Source organism: Phacochoerus africanus, chromosome 15 (assembly GCF_016906955.1).
Source record: "Phacochoerus africanus isolate WHEZ1 chromosome 15, ROS_Pafr_v1, whole genome shotgun sequence".
Taxonomy (NCBI): Eukaryota; Metazoa; Chordata; class Mammalia; order Artiodactyla; family Suidae; genus Phacochoerus; species Phacochoerus africanus.
Window position 1 is genome coordinate 3,205,248 of NC_062558.1, and position 19,700 is coordinate 3,224,947.

The 19,700-nt window shown below is 39.0% G+C and overlaps 1 protein-coding gene across 1 annotated transcript in view; it reads right to left on the reverse strand.

The window, feature by feature from the left end:
* Positions 1-19,700, reverse strand: part of SPTLC1 (serine palmitoyltransferase long chain base subunit 1) — a 56,894-nt gene that overhangs the window by 19,321 nt on the left and 17,873 nt on the right. Inside the window, exons 6-8 of the mRNA XM_047760338.1 lie at positions 12,047-12,179; positions 7,079-7,208; positions 3,143-3,232 (exon numbers count right to left, since the gene is read on the reverse strand). Coding sequence (XP_047616294.1) covers positions 3,143-3,232; positions 7,079-7,208; positions 12,047-12,179 — 353 coding nt within the window. The remainder of the gene's footprint in view (positions 1-3,142; positions 3,233-7,078; positions 7,209-12,046; positions 12,180-19,700) is intronic.

Consider the following 19,700-nt stretch of genomic DNA (forward strand, 5'->3'; position numbering starts at 1 on the left):
AATGGTCAAATGCAATAGTGGTTCAATACAAGAAAAACCAACGTAACAACAATAAATAGAATGAAAGAAAACCACAAGATCATGCAGATAAAGCAGACACAGCATCTGACAAAATCCAAACCTTTCATGATAAAGCATTCAACAAATTAGAAACTAGAGGGAACTTTCTCAACTTAATAAAGGACATTGATGGAAAATCCACAGCTAAAATTATACTCAATGGTAATGGCCTGAAAGCTTCCCCCAATGACAAGGATGCCCACTCTGGCTTCTGCTAGAAAACACTGTATTGGAAGTTCTAGCAATCAGGCAAGAAAAAGAAAGGTATCCAAATTGGAAAGGAAGAAGTAAAACTAGCTCTATTCACAGATGACATAAAAAAGCCACAAAATAATGCTGAAAGAAAGAAAATCTAAATAAATGGAAACATATTCTGTGCTCATTGATGAGAAGACTTAGTATCAAGATAGCAATACTTCCCAGAGTAATCTAAATATTCAATACGATCTCTACTAAAAATCTCAATGGCATTTTTTACAGAAATGGAAAGGCTTATCCTAACATTCAAATGGAACTTCAAAGGACCTCAAACAACTGAAACTATCTTGAAAAAGAGCAAAGATGGAAAATTTGTCTTAATTTCAAAATCTACCACAAAGTTAGAGGAATTAAGTAATTATGTGTGACACTAGCATAAGGTTATACGTATAAACAAATGGAATAGAAATGGGAGCCCAGAAAGAAACTCACATCTATATGGTCAGCTGATTTTTGACAAGGGTACCAATGCCATTCAATGGGAAAACAACAGTCTCTTCAACAAATGGCACAGGCACAAGTGGATAACCACATGCAAAAGAATGAAGTTGAACCCAACTCTCACAGAATATACAAAAATTAAGTCAAAACGGATCAAGGAACTAAAATAAGAGCCAAAACTATGAAACGCTTAGAAGAAAACATATGCATATATCTTCATGACCCTGGATCTAGCAATGAATTTCTTAGACATGACACCAAAAGCACAAGCCACAACAAAAAAACTAGATAAGCTGGACTTCACCAAAATTAAAACTTCTGTGCATCAAAGGACACTATCAGAGAAACGAAAAGACAATCTATAGAATGGGAGACAAAATTTGCAAATCATGTATGCGATAAGAGTCCAACATCCAGAATACGCAAAGAACTTAAAAAGACAACCCAACACTTGCGACGGAACATGATGCAGGATAGTGTGAAAAAAAGAATGTATATAAATGTATGGCTGGGTCACTCTGCTGTACATCTGACTCTGACAGGATGTTACAAATCAACTATAGTAAAAAAATAAAAATGGACAAAGGGCTTCTATAGACATTTCTCCAAAGATAGAAGTGGCCAACAAATACAAGAAAAGAGGCTCAATATCAGTAGTCACTTAAGAAATGCAAATCAGGAGTTCCTGCTGTGGCTGAGTGGGTTAAGGATCTAGAATTGCTGCAGCTGTGGCATAGGTCAAAGCTGTGGTGTGGATTCGTTCCCTGGCCCAGGATCTTCCACGTGCCATGGGTGCAGTCAAAAAAAAAAAGAAAAAAAAGTGCAAATCAGAACCATATACTTCACATCTATTAGAAAGGCAAAAATTAAAGACAAAGCGAAACAAAACAAAAACACAGGTAAGTGTTGGTGAGGATGCGGAGAAACTGGAACTGTCTTCTATTGCTAGTGGGAATGTAAAATGGTACAGTCATTGTGGGAAACAGTATGACGGTTCCTCAATTGCTAAGCACAGAATTACTAAATGATCTAGCAATTACACTGCTAGACGCATAAACAGAAGAGTTGAAAACAGAGATTCAAAAAAATATTTGCACGTGAATGTTCATAGCAGCACTATTCACAAGTGCCAGAGGGTAAAATAATCCAACTATCCATTAACAAAAAACAAAATAGGCAATTATTTAGTATTAAAAAGGAATAGAGTACTAACACATGATGTGACAAACTGGATAAAACAATGAAGAAAACAGTATGATAAGCGAATGAAGTCAGACACAAAAAGTCATGTTATTTGATTCCATTTATGGGAGATATCCAGAGTAGGTAAATCCATATACACAGAAAACAGACCGGGGCAAGGGAAAATGCGGACTAACTACTAAATGGGTACTAGGTCTTCTTTGCAAGTGAGTGACCAAAAGGTTTTACAACCAGACAGCTGATGGGTGCACAACACTGTGTATACACTAAACGTCACTGAACTACACATTTTAAAAATGGCTAATTTTATGTTATGTCAATTTTACCTGAAAAAAAAAAAAAAAAGAAATTCAATAGTCATGGGTTCTAAAAACCCATTTATTGCTTCCCTTTGTTAAAAAGCTGAGTTTTACAAAATACATATTTATGATTTCATTTATACGAAATTCTACAAAAAGTAAAACTACAGAACAGAAAGCATATTGATGGTGGCCTAGGGCCAGGGATCAGAGGGTATTGATTACAAAGAGGCAAGAGGGAATTTCTGGTGAGGTAATTGTTCTGTATCTTGACTGCTGTGGTAGTGATAGGGGTGCATACATCTGCCAAAATGTACACTTATCCAACTACACACTTGAAGTGCACTTTATTTATTTATTTATTTGTCTAAAGTGCATTTTATTATGAGTCAATTATACTTCAATAAAGTTGGTTTTAAAAAAACTCAGCTGGAGTTCCCGCTGGGGCTCAGCAGGTTAAGAACCCAACATTGTCTCTTGTGAGGACTTGGGTTTGATCCCCGGCCTTGCTCAGTGGGTTAAGGATCTGGCGTTGCCGCAAGCAACAGCATAGGTAGCAGTTGTGACTGGATTCAGTGTTGCTGTGGGGTAGGCCTGCAGATGCAGCTCCAATGTGACCCCTAGCCCAGGAACTTCCATATGCCACAGGTGTGGCTGTAAAAAGACAACAAACAAACAAACAAAAAACAGTCTTGATGACTCTTTAAAGGCCAGGGTTGGCATTTAATGTTAATCTACTTCCATGGTATGATAAGAATGTGTTTATGATACCTATTAAGCAAAGCAATACTGATGTTATACATTAAAAGTGGTGAACAGACAAAAGGTATAACTGTCAAATAGTCTGAAGACTAAAATAATGAATAAACATGGTTGCTCACCAGTTCCGGAAGAGGGCAAATAGTTCCAGTATTCATATACAACCCTTCAACTACAATGAAACGTCGAGTTACACGAGCCTTTCGAGGATTCTGTAGAAGAAAAAATAAAACAGACATTTTAAATTTCAGTAACTCCATAGACAAAATCTGTTACATGCTCTCGAGCACTTTACCTTATAAGATTTATTCACCAGGATAAATAAATAAACAGACTAAATTAATTTCAAGCTCAAGGTTTGAGATCCTATTATACTGAGATGAAAAACAGGGCTCTCGTCTCTCAAGCACATTTTCAGTTCACACAGTCAACTAGGAGGCCTCCCACACACAAACTGTTTAGACACAGATACTACAACACAAACAAAGCCCTCTAAGCCCAGAATGACTGGGAAGAGACCCGAGAGAACTTTCTGGGGAGATGGTGATGTTTTGTGTCATGATGGGGTCATGATACCTGGGCTATGTGGGCATAACCATTTGTCCAAACTGTATGACTAGAATTTGTGCATTTCAATGTCTGTAAATTTTACCTGAAACAAATTAAGAGTGAGGACGACAAAATCCTCATCATCACCACAGAGACCGAGTGGGGAGTCAGGTGAAGGTTCGGATGATACAAGAACGGCGAAAGATTGAAAACAAGGCTGGGAGAAGGGTACAGGGGGCAGCTTCACTATACCACTACATTTCCTTTGAACACGCCAGAAATTTTCCCATGAAAAAGTGATAGAAGACAAACCCTGATCTCCCTAGTCTACTGAACAACAGAGGACAGACGCCCTTTTCCTTCCTTGCTCCTCCCTCACTACTGGGTTAAGTAAAACTGGACTATGACCTCATCCAGGGATGTCTGAAGGCAGTGGGCGTGGGGACTTTTTCAAATAACACAGGCCTTCCCACACCCCACTGATGTCAAGTCGCTAAGAAGCCACTCCCACTGCGGAATGTGGAGATGCTTTAGGTATGTAGGGCTGACAAATAAATCCACAGAGAGAGTCGGCCACCACCTTCCTACTACTCAAAGGTTTCTTGCCTCTAAGCTTCTGTCTAATGAACAGCCAGAAACTCAAACATCAAAGCTACTCCAGGGGTACGTTAGAACCTCAGCTGTACAGCTATTAAGAGTGTCTGTTGAATATGCAGAAGTTTACATCATCACCACTGAGTTTTCTTGGTCATCTCACTCCATCTCTAACTCAAACCTGAGGCTGTGGGTCTGCTGGGGGTCACAGAGGAGGACATGGGGGCATCTTGCCTCTCTCTGCCTTTCAAAAATAAAGTATTTTTCTTATAATCTAAAAATACTCAATGAAGGAATCTTAGGAAATGGGAAGCACAAAAGAGAATTTAACAAATGAGCTCATCATACCACACACTGCTAACTTTTGTCTTTCTTGTAAATGTGTACCTTTGTAAATGACTTTGTTCAAATCGGGATTTTACTGCAATAGTTTTAGGATGCGAATTTTAAAAACATTATGTTGTGAGCATTTCCACATTATTTAACATTATTTAAGCCATGATTTTAATGGAGATCTAATATTCCACCTTGTAGAGATGCCATAAATTATTTATGCACAGTGCTAGTCTGAGGTTGTTTCTCTCATTTTTTTTTTTTTTTAACATCACACTGTGAATATCCTTTGATCTTTGACACCAGTTCTGATTATCTTCTAAAGACAGTATTCCAGACATAGGTCTGAGGGTATGGATATTTAATCTTGGAATACATCTGCCCATTTACTCTCTAAAAGGGCTGTGACAACTGAAACTCTTCTCAGAGTTACAGGAGGACCTTTTGATGCATCACAAACATCAGGTACCACTGATGGTAATAATAACTATAAAAAGTTTTCCCTAGTGGACAGGCAAAAACTCTTACTCTAATTCCTGCAATTGCTAGTGAGGTCAGACTGTTTTTATCTGCTCACAGTTATCTCTATTTCTTCTATGAACTGCTTTTTTTATCTACTGTCCTTTTTTTTCTTTTTTAAAGGAGGATTAATACGGGAAAGAGAACTCTGTAAAAAGAGGAATGAAAAAATATATAAATCCCAACAGTTGGGAAACTGGCAGACTAAACTACCATATTTTAACTCATTTTCAAAAAAAAAATAAGCATCTAAATAGAAAATATTCAAAAATTTAACATTTATTATTTCTATGAAAATGAAATTGAAAAGAATAATTTCTAAAAACCAAAATATAGAAGTTCCTGTTGTGGCTCAGTGGAAATGAATCTGATTAGCACCCATGAGGATGCAGGTTTGATCCCTAGCCTGCTCAGTGAGTTATGGATCTGGTGTTGCCGGGAGCTGTGGGGTAGTTGCAGATGCGGCTCAGATCCTGCATTGCTGTGGCTGTGGCACAGGATGGCAGCTACAGTTCCGATTCGACTCCTAGCCTGGGAAACTCCATATGCCATGGGTGCAGCCCTAAAAAGACAAATAAAATAAAATAAAATTAAACATATAAAGTAATTTGGAAGCCTACTCTTGGCAGGAAAATATGGTATAAATTAATTAGTAAAAAAGTAAAAACTATAAAATGGAAATAAAATTTAAGATAACTGTATTTCTTATTATTCATAAAGAAAAAAGCCTCATGGATTATAAAGCTTATAACACACACGCACGCACGCACGCACGCAGACACACAAGGCTTGACTATGATGTTTTCCCACCTTGTACAGTGCTAACCTGGCAAAATAACCCTAGAGGAGAGACAGGCCCACTGGTCCCACTGTGCCGAGGCCGTGTTCTTCAACATGGCAGCATTCTATTACTAAGTCACAATAAGGAACACCTTTTTACAACTTGTACAAAGAATTCACTGGTGACACAGTCTCAATTTTAAAATTTCCTCCAAGATTTTTCTAAACTGTATTAACTATGAAACATTTCCCATAGCACATCTACCATAAAATAGCAGAATCTATGCATGTTCATCATGAGAATGTGTACATTCGTGAAGTGCTGCTCTTAGCCTATCACCTAAACAAGGATGAGGAATACGCAAATATCTGGAAAAAATGGAAATTAACAGAAAATTAAGCAATGTAATGAGCGTTTTTATCAGTTATTCTAGTAATGAATGAGTTGCACTGGGAAAGTCCACTTGAAAGCGGTTTATGAAACAAAGTATGTGGTGACCAGGTTCCCAGTACAATTCACGCCTAGTGGTTCCTGCTACAGAACCACAGACCAGAACTACCTTCTGCATCCATGCTGTCAGGGGAAAATAAATGCTAATTCTAACAGTAATGCTTTGAATACATTTCCCCTGTTACACCCTCTAATAAGAACACCAAGGAGTAAGCTCTCTACCCTCTAGTCCCTCCCTGCCCCAAGCGGCAATGGAGATGTATGGAAGAAGTGTAAGCATGTTGCAAAATAGAAGGAAACCATGCTTGGGGCAGTTGTTTTCCCTAAGAGGCAGCTGCTCAGACCTCTAGGGCAAGGCAAAGAGGTGGTGATCGGAAGCAATAGTCTCACTTTGTTCATAAATTCGTAAGTTAAGATCTCCTGCCACTGTTCCTTCCAGTTAAGCCATACATGATTTATTCTGATATGAATACATTTATTTTGAATACACTAGGTACCTCTTGTAAACACCCTAATGAGTTCTGTTGTTACTTCTGTAGAATTGAGTACAGGCCCCACCCCCCACCTCCCAAAATGCTGTTTTTCTTTCTTCTAGAAAGCTGCCTGGACTATCTCCCCCCAAATTTGCGACATATAATTACAGCAAAGATGGGGCAATTACTATCAGACTTGGCTCTCTAAACTAAGGTACATTTAATAAGCAGGAACACCCTTATTTAATATCCAAATGTGATCCACAGGCAAGTTTTCATGACAAATTAGCATTTCATTTATAATTTAGCTGGTTAGAAAGTACAAAAGAACTGCATAATTTTCTTCAAAAGAATCATACCTTTTGATCTTCAATCTCTTGTTCTTTCAGTAGTCGCTCCAGGTCTTCCATATCATTATGCTCAAATAGCTTAATGTCACTACGTGATGCCTGTAATCCTTTCTGAATAGCAAAGCAGGCAGCTTTATCTCTGCAAGGAAAAGAGGCCGACAAAACTGCGGTTTAAAGGGTCTTGTCAACATTCTCAGGAAAGGAACGCTTGCTTTTGTAAGTTGATCAATATCCACTGGTTAATGGAAACGTGGCAAATAAATAAAACACGTTTGAACATTAACACATCATTGTTTGCACTTCACTCTGCAAGTCTTTTCACATAACTACTATACCGATGCTGTTCCAAGAAGCACACTCTGACTTTTGACATCTGCGAAGTCAGCATGCATCTTACTATGGATGGCCTGTCAGTTTACTCACAGTAACTTTCTTTTTTTGAAAAATAAGTGAAATATTGGTGCATCTCATCATCAGTGGCATCTCTCATTTGATTGGCACACTACTTTGCCATCAAAAGCAATACTGGATCATTGACTCGACATAATCCAGGGGAAAACTTCTGAGTCATGCAGATTAAACTTCAGTAAGATCTAAGTTGAGTTAATTAGGGGGGAAATATATTTTTAAAATTAAGTGTATTATTTTAAAGTACATGGGAGGAGATCCCTGGTGGCCTAGCAGTTAAGGATCTGGCCTTGTCACTGCTATGGCATGGGTCTGCTCCCTGGGCCAAGAACTTCTGCATGCCATGGATATGGCCAAAACAAACTAACGAACAACACACCAAAAAAGAGTACATATAAGACTTCAACTTCTGGGAAGACAGAGTGGACATATTTTCCCTATTTTTCTCCCCGTCTACAATAAATAATCCTGAACATTGTATATAAAAGAAACATAAGACAAAAGGCAGACAAGAGACGGACCTGACATGAGAGAAATGACATGAAATGAGTTCCTGGGTTTTCTTGACTTGGAACTGATGAAGGTGGCAAACTGAAAATGCCAACAAGTACTGCATTCCTGTTCCTGCTCTCTGAAGCCAAGGGACAGGAAAGGAGAGGCAGCCCAGCAATCAGAAGAGGAGGGAACACTTTAAGATTGTCTTTATGAAGTATCATCCTGATGCCAAGACCACACAAAGTCTAAAAAGAGTAAAGATGGCTAGTCATCAGGGAAATATAAATTAACACCACAATGAAATAACTCTACAGACCTATCAGAATGCTAAAATTAAAAAAAAAAAAAATAGCAACAATATCAAATGCTCCTGAGGATGCTGGAGAAACTAGATCACTTATATACTGTTGATGGGAATATAAAATAACAGAGCCACTCTGGAAAAGTTTGGCAATTTTCTTAAAAAAACAAAAACAAACTGAACATGCAGTACCATATGACCAGCAACCACACTCCCTGGCATATATCCCAAAGAAATGAAAACTTATGTTCACAGGAAAACTCGTACATGAATATTTACAGCAGCTCTATTTGTAATAACCCAAACTAGAAATAATTCTGATGTGTTTTATAGGTGACTGGTTCAACAAACTGTGGTGCATCCATACTATGGAACAGGATGTAGCAATCAAAAGGAATACTTGATCCAGACAATTCCAGAGTATCTGCAGAGAATTAATGCTGAATGAACAAAGCTAATCCACACATGTTACCCGCTGTATGATTATATTTGATAACAATTCTGAAATGGTGAAATTATAGAAATGGAGAACAGATTTGTCGCTGCCAAGAGTTAAAGAGTAGGCAGGGTAGAAGGGACATAGGTGTGGCAACATGAGGGATTATCTTGACTTCGCCAATGGTCAATAGCTCAGTTTTGAGTTGCATTACTTGAGTTTTGCAAGAGGTGAGTATTGGGAAAGACTGGGTAAAGGGCACAGGAAATCTTTTTCCTAAAGGCATATGTGATTCTATAATTATCTCAATATAACATGTTTCACTTAAAAAGGGTACATAAAGGAATAGGAAGACAGAGTGACTGGGAAAGACTTAAGTATATAAACAAGCATTGTTCTGAGACTTAAGGCAAAGCACTTTCACTGCTTTACTGAAAAAAGGAAGAAAACACTGGACACATTCTCTATGCCTAATGAATTTATCAAAATCAATTTATCAAACAATTTACTAAATAATATTTTTACCTCTAGTGTTCCCACTTTCAAATGAACTTCAGGCAACATACTTAAAATTGTTGATAAGGGGTTAATTAGCTGTCCACTGAGTCACTAGAAACTTAAGTTCTAAGACACTGGGCATAAAATTTGAAAGTGAATTTAGACTTGGTTTCCTAGCAATTAAAACCAAAAGGACAATACAGTATCTATTATCTGACAAAAGAAGCATACAAGTTCAACTGTGACTATAAACTTTTTCTGGACTTGAAACTCAAAAAGGAATTTATGGTGGGGTGCTCGTATAAAGTGATACTGGATGACACTGTAGCTGTCTGTAACTATGCTTTATTAAAAACCTACAATCACTGTTTAAATCCATTGCTTTCAAATTTGTGATGAGTCTACTGGATTTTTTAAAACTATGTGCAAAAAATTAATAAAAACATTTGTTTTCATGGGCACATTGGGAAACCACTCCACTTAGACCCAGGCCATGTGCTGGAATGCTCCCAGGTAACTGCTGCAGGGCTGTGGGGAAGAATGGGCTACGGGCACCTTGAAAACCCCCAGGAAGAGCCAGTGGGGCAGCACGTACTTGAGCTCTCTGCACTAGAGGTGCTCCGACTGAGTGAGAGGCAGTGGCACAGTACAGGGTCTGAGGTTAGCCGAGCTCTGAAGGCCAGTCACCTGGACTCCTCGTGTGGGCTCTGGCTTCCATTCATTCACTCATGGAACTGGTTATTTAGTGAGTGCTATTAAGTGGCACATGCTATCCTAGGCAATGGGCTGGTATAAACTGTTGAAAGTGCTATAAAAGAAGATTACAATGAGCCTGAAGCAAGATGAACAAAGAGCAGAGGGTGTGCGGGTGTACGGGCGCACATGTAAATAAGGGAGGCCTGAGAAGCAGCATGATTTTTGACAGGCATGTGAGTGCCTGTGTGGTCATGGATTCACAAGGATACCAAACTCCTCTGGCTTCAAAATTTTCTCCACCTGCAGCAAGGGTCTTGACCTGGTCTGAGAAGCTAGGGAAGGCTTTCCTGAAGAGGTGGCATATGTGCAGGATGAGCAGGAATTAAGTAGGAGATGAGAGGAGGAACAACAGACGATTAGCAAGTGCAAAAGCCCTGAAGTGAGAGGAAACTAGCAGTTAAGGCTGGTAAGGCTACACAGAATGACCCCCTAAGGGAAAATGGTGGAAAATGAGCCTGAAAAGGTAGTCTCAAAGGCACAAAATCCTAATAAAGTCTTGGGTCTTTATTTTAGGAACTACAGAAGCTCTTAAATGGAGTGTGACAAAATCTGAGTCCCATTTTTAAAATTCTGGCTATACAGAATGGTCATCATCAAAACGTCTACAAACAATAAATGCTGAAGAGGGCGTGGAGAAAAGAGAACACTCTTACCACTGTTGGTGGGAATGTAAATTGGTACAACTATTACGGAAAACAGTATGGAGGTTCCTCAAAAAACTAAAAATAGAACCATCATAGATCCAGCAATCCTACTGGGCATCTATCCCAAGAAGATGTTAATTCGAAAAGATACAGGCGCCCCAATGTTCACTGCAGCACTATTTACAATAGCCAAGACATGGAAGTAACTTAAACGTCCACTGACAGAAGAATGGATAATGAAGATGTGGTACATATATACAATGGAATATTACTCAGCCACAAAAAAGAATGAAATAATGCCAATTACAGCAACATGGATGGACCCAGAGATTATCATACTAAGTGAAGTTAGAGAGTGAAAGACAAACATTGTATGATATCATTCATATGTGGAATCTAAAAAAAAGGATACAAATGAACTTATTTACAGAATAGAATCAGACTCACAGACTTTGAAAACAAACTTATGGTTACCAAAGAGGACAGGGAGTGCGGCAGGAGGGATGGACTGGGGGTCTGGGATTGGCGCTTGCACACTGTAGTATATGGAATGATTGGCCAAAAGGAACCTGCTATATAGCACAGGGAACTCTACCCAATATTATATATGTGGGAAAAGAATCTGAAAGGGAATGGATGTGACATGTGCAACTGAATCACTTTGTTGTACAACAGAAATTGTCACAACATTGAACTATACTTCAATAAAAATTTAAAAAATGAAAAAACAAAATTCTGGCTATAGTGTTTAAAAGGAAAAGAGCAAACAAAAAGTCAATCTGAGACCTAAAATTAAGAGTCATTTAATACCAGAAGATGGCAGGGGCTTGAGCTAGCGGTAGGTGCTTCTGATGGGTGTAACCAGCTGCCTGGGCTAGGCCAGCCCTCACTCTACTCCTGCTCTCTCCTCCACAGTAAAGAGCTACATCACACGCCCAGTGCACATGTACCCAAGTGTGCAGATTTGTTCATGGGAAGTTGAGCAAGTCCCCAAATCATGGGTTCTATGTCCTCAACAAGCCATAAAGCAAGATCGGCAGGGACCTAGGAGTTGTGGCAATGGTACGGAGAAGTGAAGTGACTTTATCAGGTAGTGTGATATGGGTCATGAGGTTTATGACCATGGATTCACAAGGACACCACAATGTCATAAAACTGCATGGGGAAGACAGACTTCCTGCATAAGTCTGGCCTTCTCAATAATCAATAAATAAAATTATAACGGCAGATAACCGAGTACTGACACCTTTAAGGATCCGTCCAGTGGAGGTCTCACTAACTGTAGAAATGCTTGGCTGAGTGACTACATATTTCTTTAAAACTGAAAAAAAAAATCAGTATTATTATAGGCAGATGACATCTAACAAAGGAATTCTCTAGGAGGACCAATATTATTTCCAAAGGAATTTTGATAAGAAATGTAGGTAAAGATTACTTACACAAACACAATGTCCCCTCTCTTAGAATAAGCGGGAATAGCACTCGCTATGGTGGCAAATCCATATGAGTATATAATGGCTTCTTCTGTCTTCATAAACTTTGCCAGGCGGTCTTCCAAATCCAAATGCACATCTATTTCAAGAGTACAAAGTTAAATGGTTAAACTGCTTTATAGTTCTTTTTTTTTTAACTAAAGAATAAAAAAATCATATAAGCAGTTTAGTTATTATCACTGTTACCTTATGGTCAAATGTAATTGTCTTTTGAGTTGTAAGTTATCTGTTAAGGTAATTCTAGGATTCCCATTGTGGCTCAGTAGTTAACGAACCCAACTAGGATCCATGCGGATACAGGTTTGATCCCTGGCCTTGCTCAGTGAGTTAAGGATCTGGCGTTGCCGTGAGCTGTGGTGTAGGTTGCAGACAAGTCTGGGATCTGGCATTGCTGTGGCTGTGGTGTAGGCTGGCAGCTACAGCTCTGATTCAACCCCTAGCCTGGGAACCTCCATATGCTGCTAGTGCAGCCCTAAAAAGACAAAAGACAAGAAAAAAAAAAAAAGATAATTCTAGACCAAAACTACTTCTATACTCTGTAAAATGAATCAACCCCTCATGTGTCTGTACACGTGGGCCTGGGACTATGCTGACTCGGTTTTGCTTTGCATCACTCTAGCCTGAGAATACAAGGTCCAGTGACTTTACCTGCTTTGACATCCCTCAACCAACAATGCTGAGGCTTTACCAATGCACAACATCAATTTATTAATGCCTATTTGCATTTTAGCAGCAGTGACCAAACTTCTGCACTGGGACAGCTTTTATGAGGAAAAGAAAGAAGAAAGAAGAGTAGTTAATAAAAAACAAACAAACAAACAAAAACCCCACATCAAGCAAGAGAGACTTTTTCAACTGCTGCCAGTCACTTCTTTGACAGTTTGTGTCAGCACCTGGTTGTGGCACCTGCCATCACTCTAGAGGACTGGGTTTCTATCTGAATTTCTTTTTAAATGTACAGGCAAATTCAAATATATAATACAAAGAGAAATATGGTTCTTTAATGCACACCTTAAAGACATCTTAAGAAGAATGCTGCTGTAATTATGAAGATAAATTGTAATTATTAAACTGGAATTTTTTTCCCCTCTTACATGATGGTTCCTTACAGCCTTTCACTTTCCCAGGCTAAGCCATGAGGAGTCACGCCCTAGGATGGAGGGACCAGTGATGTCGAGAATAAAGAGTGCACTGACTGACTGTGAACCAGAAAACTTCAGTGTCTTAAAATGAGGTATTACCCAAGAGAGAAAAAAAAAATTTAAACCTCCTTTAGCTCTTTTAACTACAGCAGGACCCAAGCCTGGAGAACCAGATCAGAGATTTACCACATGTCCTGTGCAAGAAGAACCCAGAGCAGAAGCTGATGCAGAAAGCGTGTGGCCTTGGAACTTTGTGGGAGAAAGGAGGGAACTCAGAGGAGTAAAGGGGACTTTTGGACAGAGCCTTGGAATGTCCACTGAGGGGAACTCAGAAGAGCAGGCAGTGGCAGAGGACCCATATGTTGCCCAGTGAAGGGTCACAGAGAAGGCTCATGGCACAGCAGGCTCATGGCTCCAGCCTAGATGTCGATGGCCCTGTGGTGGGGGAGCACCGCTCCAGGATAGCTTTCAGCATCAGTAGGCCATTAACCACCAGAGGCCTTCTTGGTGAGAAAAGAGAGAAAGAAAAGACCTGAAGGACTGAGATCCACAAAAGAAACAACCCAGCTGCGTACAAAGCTGGACTCTGAGTGAACTGAGTATTTCCACGGCAATCCCCCATAACTACCCTGCCCAGCATGTAACTCCTGCTAGCGTGCTGCTGTGTGCCCCTCAAGAGTCACTCCTGTCCCAGTAAGCTCTGGAAACAGGCAGGCAGATACAAGGCCATCAAAAACGGCTCTAATCTGTGAAGGAACAAAAGAATGTCTGTTGGGTCCAGATTTTATAGATGTCCTGTAGATACTTGTAATCATGACATGGTTACTTGTCATGGGTAAGATTTTCACCACCTTCTAGGGAGAGGCAAATGAGTAAGTCAGCTCAGCAAGAGGAATAAACGACTTTTTAGAACATTTGAATAAAGTGTCTCAAATCTGTAAACCCACTCACTGATTTTTCAGAGGCAAGCTAGACTTATTGTGATGCTTTTTAACTAGTAAAAGACAAAATTCAGAATTTTAAAAGGTGCAACTTCAGGGTTCCCATTGTGGCACAGCGGAAATGAATACAACTAGGAACCATGAGGTTGCGGGTTAGATCCCTGGCCTTGCTCAGTGGGTTAAGGATACAGCGTTGCCGTGAGCTGTGGTGTAGGTTGCAGGTGCAGCTTGGATCTGGTGTTACTGTGGCTGTGGCGTAGGCCGGCGGCTACAGCTCTGATTCGACCCCTAGCCTGGGAACCTCCATATGCCAAGGGTGTGGCTCTAAAAAGACAAAAAAAAATAAAGGAATTATAAAAGGTGCAACTTCACAATAGACTACTTTAAGAAGTACTTAGATGATGGCTGTACAATAATCTCGTTAATTCATTTATTAATCAAACATTTAGTAAGTACCACATGAAGATAAGCACTGGATCAGGGAGAAACACGGGGTTTCTACCACTGGGCAAAGCGAGACAGCTAAGACAGATGTCTGGCAGCTGTCACTGGAGAACTCTGCGCCCAGAGGGGAGCTATAAGGCTGAGCTATGCGGTCTGGGTCTAAAGCCCCTGGGCCCATTTGCACATCCACAGTGACTTCAGACTAAAGACAGAAGACCCTTGACTGTGAATTAGGCTGGGGTGGGAGCAGGCTATTGAGTGAGAGATAAGACACAACTGGTCCAAACTAAACCCCAATTTGATGGCAAGAGATGTACAGTGAGGAATTAGAAAATTTAGCAGCAATTAAAAAAATAAAATAAATTGAAGCTCACTTCATTTGTAGACTTCTTAAAGCATGATACAAAATCGTGAAAATGAACTATTTATCTCATTCCAATCAAGTAATGATAAAAAATTAGGCATATTTCTTCCCATTTATAAGTTAAAATGTGTATCAACATAGTCTATTACATAAAACCACATGAAATAATCATTTGAATTCCATTATCCGATAGTCATTTTTATATAATAACTTTCATTAGATCAACGTTAAAAGTACGGGATTTTATAAAAACAACGTTCGGAAGAATACACTTCCCAGTCAATCAAAATGGTACCAAAATGGCACTTAGCTCTTCCAGCATTAAATCTGTAACACTGACACCTCCAAGTCTGGGACTTGCTCCTGCTCCTGCCTGCCTGCCCTTCCTTGAGAGGTGCTGCCAGGAAAAGGCTTCAGGCAGAATCTGGCAAGGAAACAAGGAAAGCAGCAAAGCACTGGAAAACAGCCACCTCCCATGCAGCTGAGCACGGGCGCATCTCGTCTTCCTTTTCCTCCTGTTAGTGCTGAGTGCTCTCTCTCTTAATGGTCCCCACCACTCTGCTGCCCCTCCCTTCTTATCAGAAAAGGTATTTGTTAGGAGGAAAAAGGTTATACTATCTTCTAGTGAAATTATCCAAATTCTGGATATTTAAGAACTATCTTAAAGTCACTTGTTCAATTTCCTATTTATCAGCATAAAAGGAGGTCTTATGGTCTTCTTGGCTGTTTTTCAGAGGAAGACCACAAAACTGTCAACTTTAGAACAGTTTAAAAACAAACCATGTTTTTCTTTAACATCTTCATATTTTTGTGTTACATACTTTAACAATCCCTTGAGATTCCACAATTTTTCTTAAGAGTATAAATATCACTTATGCACACGTTAGAACATCCAAAACAGTGAATGTTTTCCAGAATGTTTCCACACAGAGTATCTTATATGATTCTTACCAAAATGTTCTACATTGTGCAAAGATCATTCCTTGCCTATACAGGGAAAACTACAACCCCATGACTGGTAGGAAGAAGTGGCAGATCTAGGAATTTTAGGAAATCCCCTTCCTATCAAAACATGCAGTCACAGTTGAGGTGACTGTCCTAAAACAATGAAAGAAAATATTAAAAAAAAAATAAACGAACGATTGTTTACCAATAGCTTTAGAACACAATTAAATGCCATTATCTCTCACTATGAAAGCCTGCTACTAATTGTCTTTTGGTTTAGTTTAAGACCAAAGAGCCAAGTACACATTAGACATGCAAAGGAGGAATAAATCACAGGTAAATGAGATATGAATGCATTACAAACAAATCCAATCAACAAAGAGAAATCATCCAAGTGCACCGGGATCCCGTCAGCCTTAGAGAAAAGGCTCCACAACGTGAGAAAACCACTTGACAGATTCTAAAATACACATTAAAACAATAAGATGAGGAGTTCCCTTGTGGTGTAGTGGGTTAAGAATCCAGCATTGTCACTGCACCAGCTCAGGTTGCTGCTATGGTGTGGGTTTGATCCCTGGTCTGGGAACTTCCATATGCAATAGGTGTGGCCAAAAAATAAAATAAAATAAAATGGTAAAAAAACCAAACAAACCTTACATAAAAATAGTAAGATGAGAGGGTGGAAAAACCTATGACCCACACAGACCTTACAAGACCATGTGGGTAACAATCTGCTGGGCCTTCAGGAGGCAGGAGAGCATTTAGCCTAAGAAACTAGAAGAATTTTAATTCGACTGTCAATTTCCTTTTTCTGTAGTAATCATCTAATTTCATCTAATATATTATTGTGAAATAACAAAGAGAATGTTTAATAAGGAAATTTAATTGTACAAAAAGTAACTTTCATTCATTATCTGAAAAGTTGAGTAAAAAGCTAAAAGAGAGAGTATTTCATCACTGAAAAAAAGATGCAGTGAGTAATACTTGCAGGGGGAAAACAACAAAATTAAAAGCAGTTTCTCCAAGGAAAGAGACCTTAGTCTCACGAATACAAAAGTACCTTCAAACGGGAGAAAAGGGGCCTTTACTTCCAACTTAATGCTCAGTGCAAAGGACAAGTGACCCTAAATATTCAGAATAATTTAATTGTGGAGGGCATTTTAGAGACTTAAAATATACCCTTAGGTGACCTCGAGTAGCTTCTCTGAACTTATACAACACTGAAATTTCAAGGTAATTTAATATAACTAAAATAATTTAAGTGATTAGTTCCAGAATAAGGAGTAACACAGAAAATATCCTGCTAGAAAACCAAAAAGTAAAAATATGTACAATACACACATAAAGAAAGGCAAAAAGATGACAAGCAAACATGGGCAACTGTTGAGAAAAATGAAACAAGTTTTAAGAAGGACAAGTTTACAAGAAAGACAGTGTATTCAGAAAATAATACATATTACTCATCTTATAACAAAACCACTACAAGGCAAATTAACCTTCAACCTTTGTCCAGATACCAGTCTGTTTGTATCTTCAACTACATTAGGATAAGGATGACACACTGACATAAAATAGTTTACAGAGGAGCATCAGAGGCAGTGTAAGGTGTTCAGCAGTATAACATGTTCATTATACTGCCTCTGATGGCCCATTCAGACACCTGAAAGATCAAATCCAATCTAAATTTAAAACAAACAGTCAGGCACAGAACATGTATGTGGTACACTACCATTTTTCTAAAACTGGTGGGGGTGGGGTGGGGAAATGTACGGAAGTGGTTTGCACATGCTGAAAAAAAGTCTCTGGAAGAATTAACAAGGAACTACTGTTAGCAGCCGTCTTTTTTTGTGGGGTGTAATGGCGGGGAGAAGAATTCACTACCTCTCTAAACCTCTTGAAGTTTGTATCATGGACTGAATTATACAATCAAGAAAATCAAGTTAGGATGGATTTAGAAGGTTTCATGATAAGCAAAATAAGACAGAGAAAGACAAATACCATATGATCTCACTTATATGTGGAATCTAAAAAACAAAGCAAACAAAATGAAAACAGACTCATAGATACAGAGAACAAACAGGTGGCTGCAAGAGGGGAAGAGGATGAGGGGTGGGGAGAATTAGATGTAGGGCGTTAAGAGGTACAAAGCTCCAGTTATAAAATAAATAAGCAACAGGGATGCAATACATAGGATAAGGAATATGGCCAATCATATTGCATAACTTTAAGGACAGATGGTTGCTAGACTTATCATGGTGATCATTTTATAAGATATGCAAACATCAAATCACTGTCTAGTACACCTGAAACTAATATAATATTGTATGACAACTACATTTCAATTAAAAAAAAATAATTTAAAAACCATTACTTTGAAAGACTCCCGAGGTCAGAAGTACATAGCATGCTGCTATGTATTTTAAATTTCAGGTGATCCAAACGGAAAGTTGACTGGGCTATTATTATAACAATGTATTTCCACAGCTCTGGGAAAACTGCTCTTGAAGGGTTGAAACATTTTATTTTTTACAACTTGATTTAGCAATAAATCTCTTATCTGTCTTCTCAGATTAACTCCCGAGCAAGAGCCAAGGTCACACATGCAAATAAAATCTACTAGAAAGAGAGGCTTTTAAGAAAGCATTTTCTTTATTACAGCAAGTAGATCATGAAAAGAAAGCCTTGCTGATCAGATTACATCAAACAACCCTGTTAAAAAATGCCTTTTCTAGTTTTCTAATTCTTGTCAAGGAAATAATATCCTATCAAGAAAAATCAGGCAAATAATTCATGTCTACACTAGGCTAGAGGAAAAAGGGAGACTCTGATCTGAGCTCTTTTAAGCCTTTGATCTTGCCATTGAGACTGGAAACTGGGAGACTTGTTTCCCAGTTTAAGCACTAAAATTAATTATCTCTGTGACCATGAGGAAGTCACTTAACATCTCTGGGCTTTCTATTCCTTTTTTGAATATCTGGGATGCTGGAATACAAGATTTTAAAGATGCTTTCTAGCTGCAGGATTCTTGGACACTAATTCCCATCGTCTGTTTCCAATATAAATAATTTAAGCACTAAACTAGCTAAGGGATAAAGAAAGGTGCTCCCTTAAATAAAAACATCTTAACAGTTAAAACGGAAAAAAAAAAACAAAAAAAAAAAAACCAAAAAAAACCACACACAAAGACCCAGAAATGAAAATGAGCAAAGAAGACAAAACAGACTTCTCTGGCTCCACTTTCCCCACCCTCTGACATTTTGTAAACCAGACGATTATTTCCAGTAATATATTCATTTGAACAATTACTTAACAAATTTTCAGAAGCAAAGAACAATATATGATTCTTTGATGCCTCTAAATTAGGCAGTTCGTGACATTTGAAATCACACTCTGATCCTAACATCTAGGTCATTCACAAACAAGGAAATCAATGATCCTTCATCTTCATACCAGAAAGAAAAGGGCTCCATACTCTATCACTCCCCAACCTGGTCTCACCTTTCCTCCTGGCACATGGTGGCCGCCCAGCTAGAGCAATTTCCCGGGCCCCTCTGTAGAGGCATGACCTGGCTTATGTGCTCACCAATGGAATGTGGGCAGAATGATGTGCCACACCGCTTGCCCACCTACACGAGTACCTGCACTCCTGCTCCTCCAGACTCATCACTTGGTCTCGGCCATGCAGACAAGGACAGTGCCCTCAGTTCCAGAGCCACAAGAGGGAAGATCTGGGTTCGTGCATGACTATAAAGAGCAGAACCACT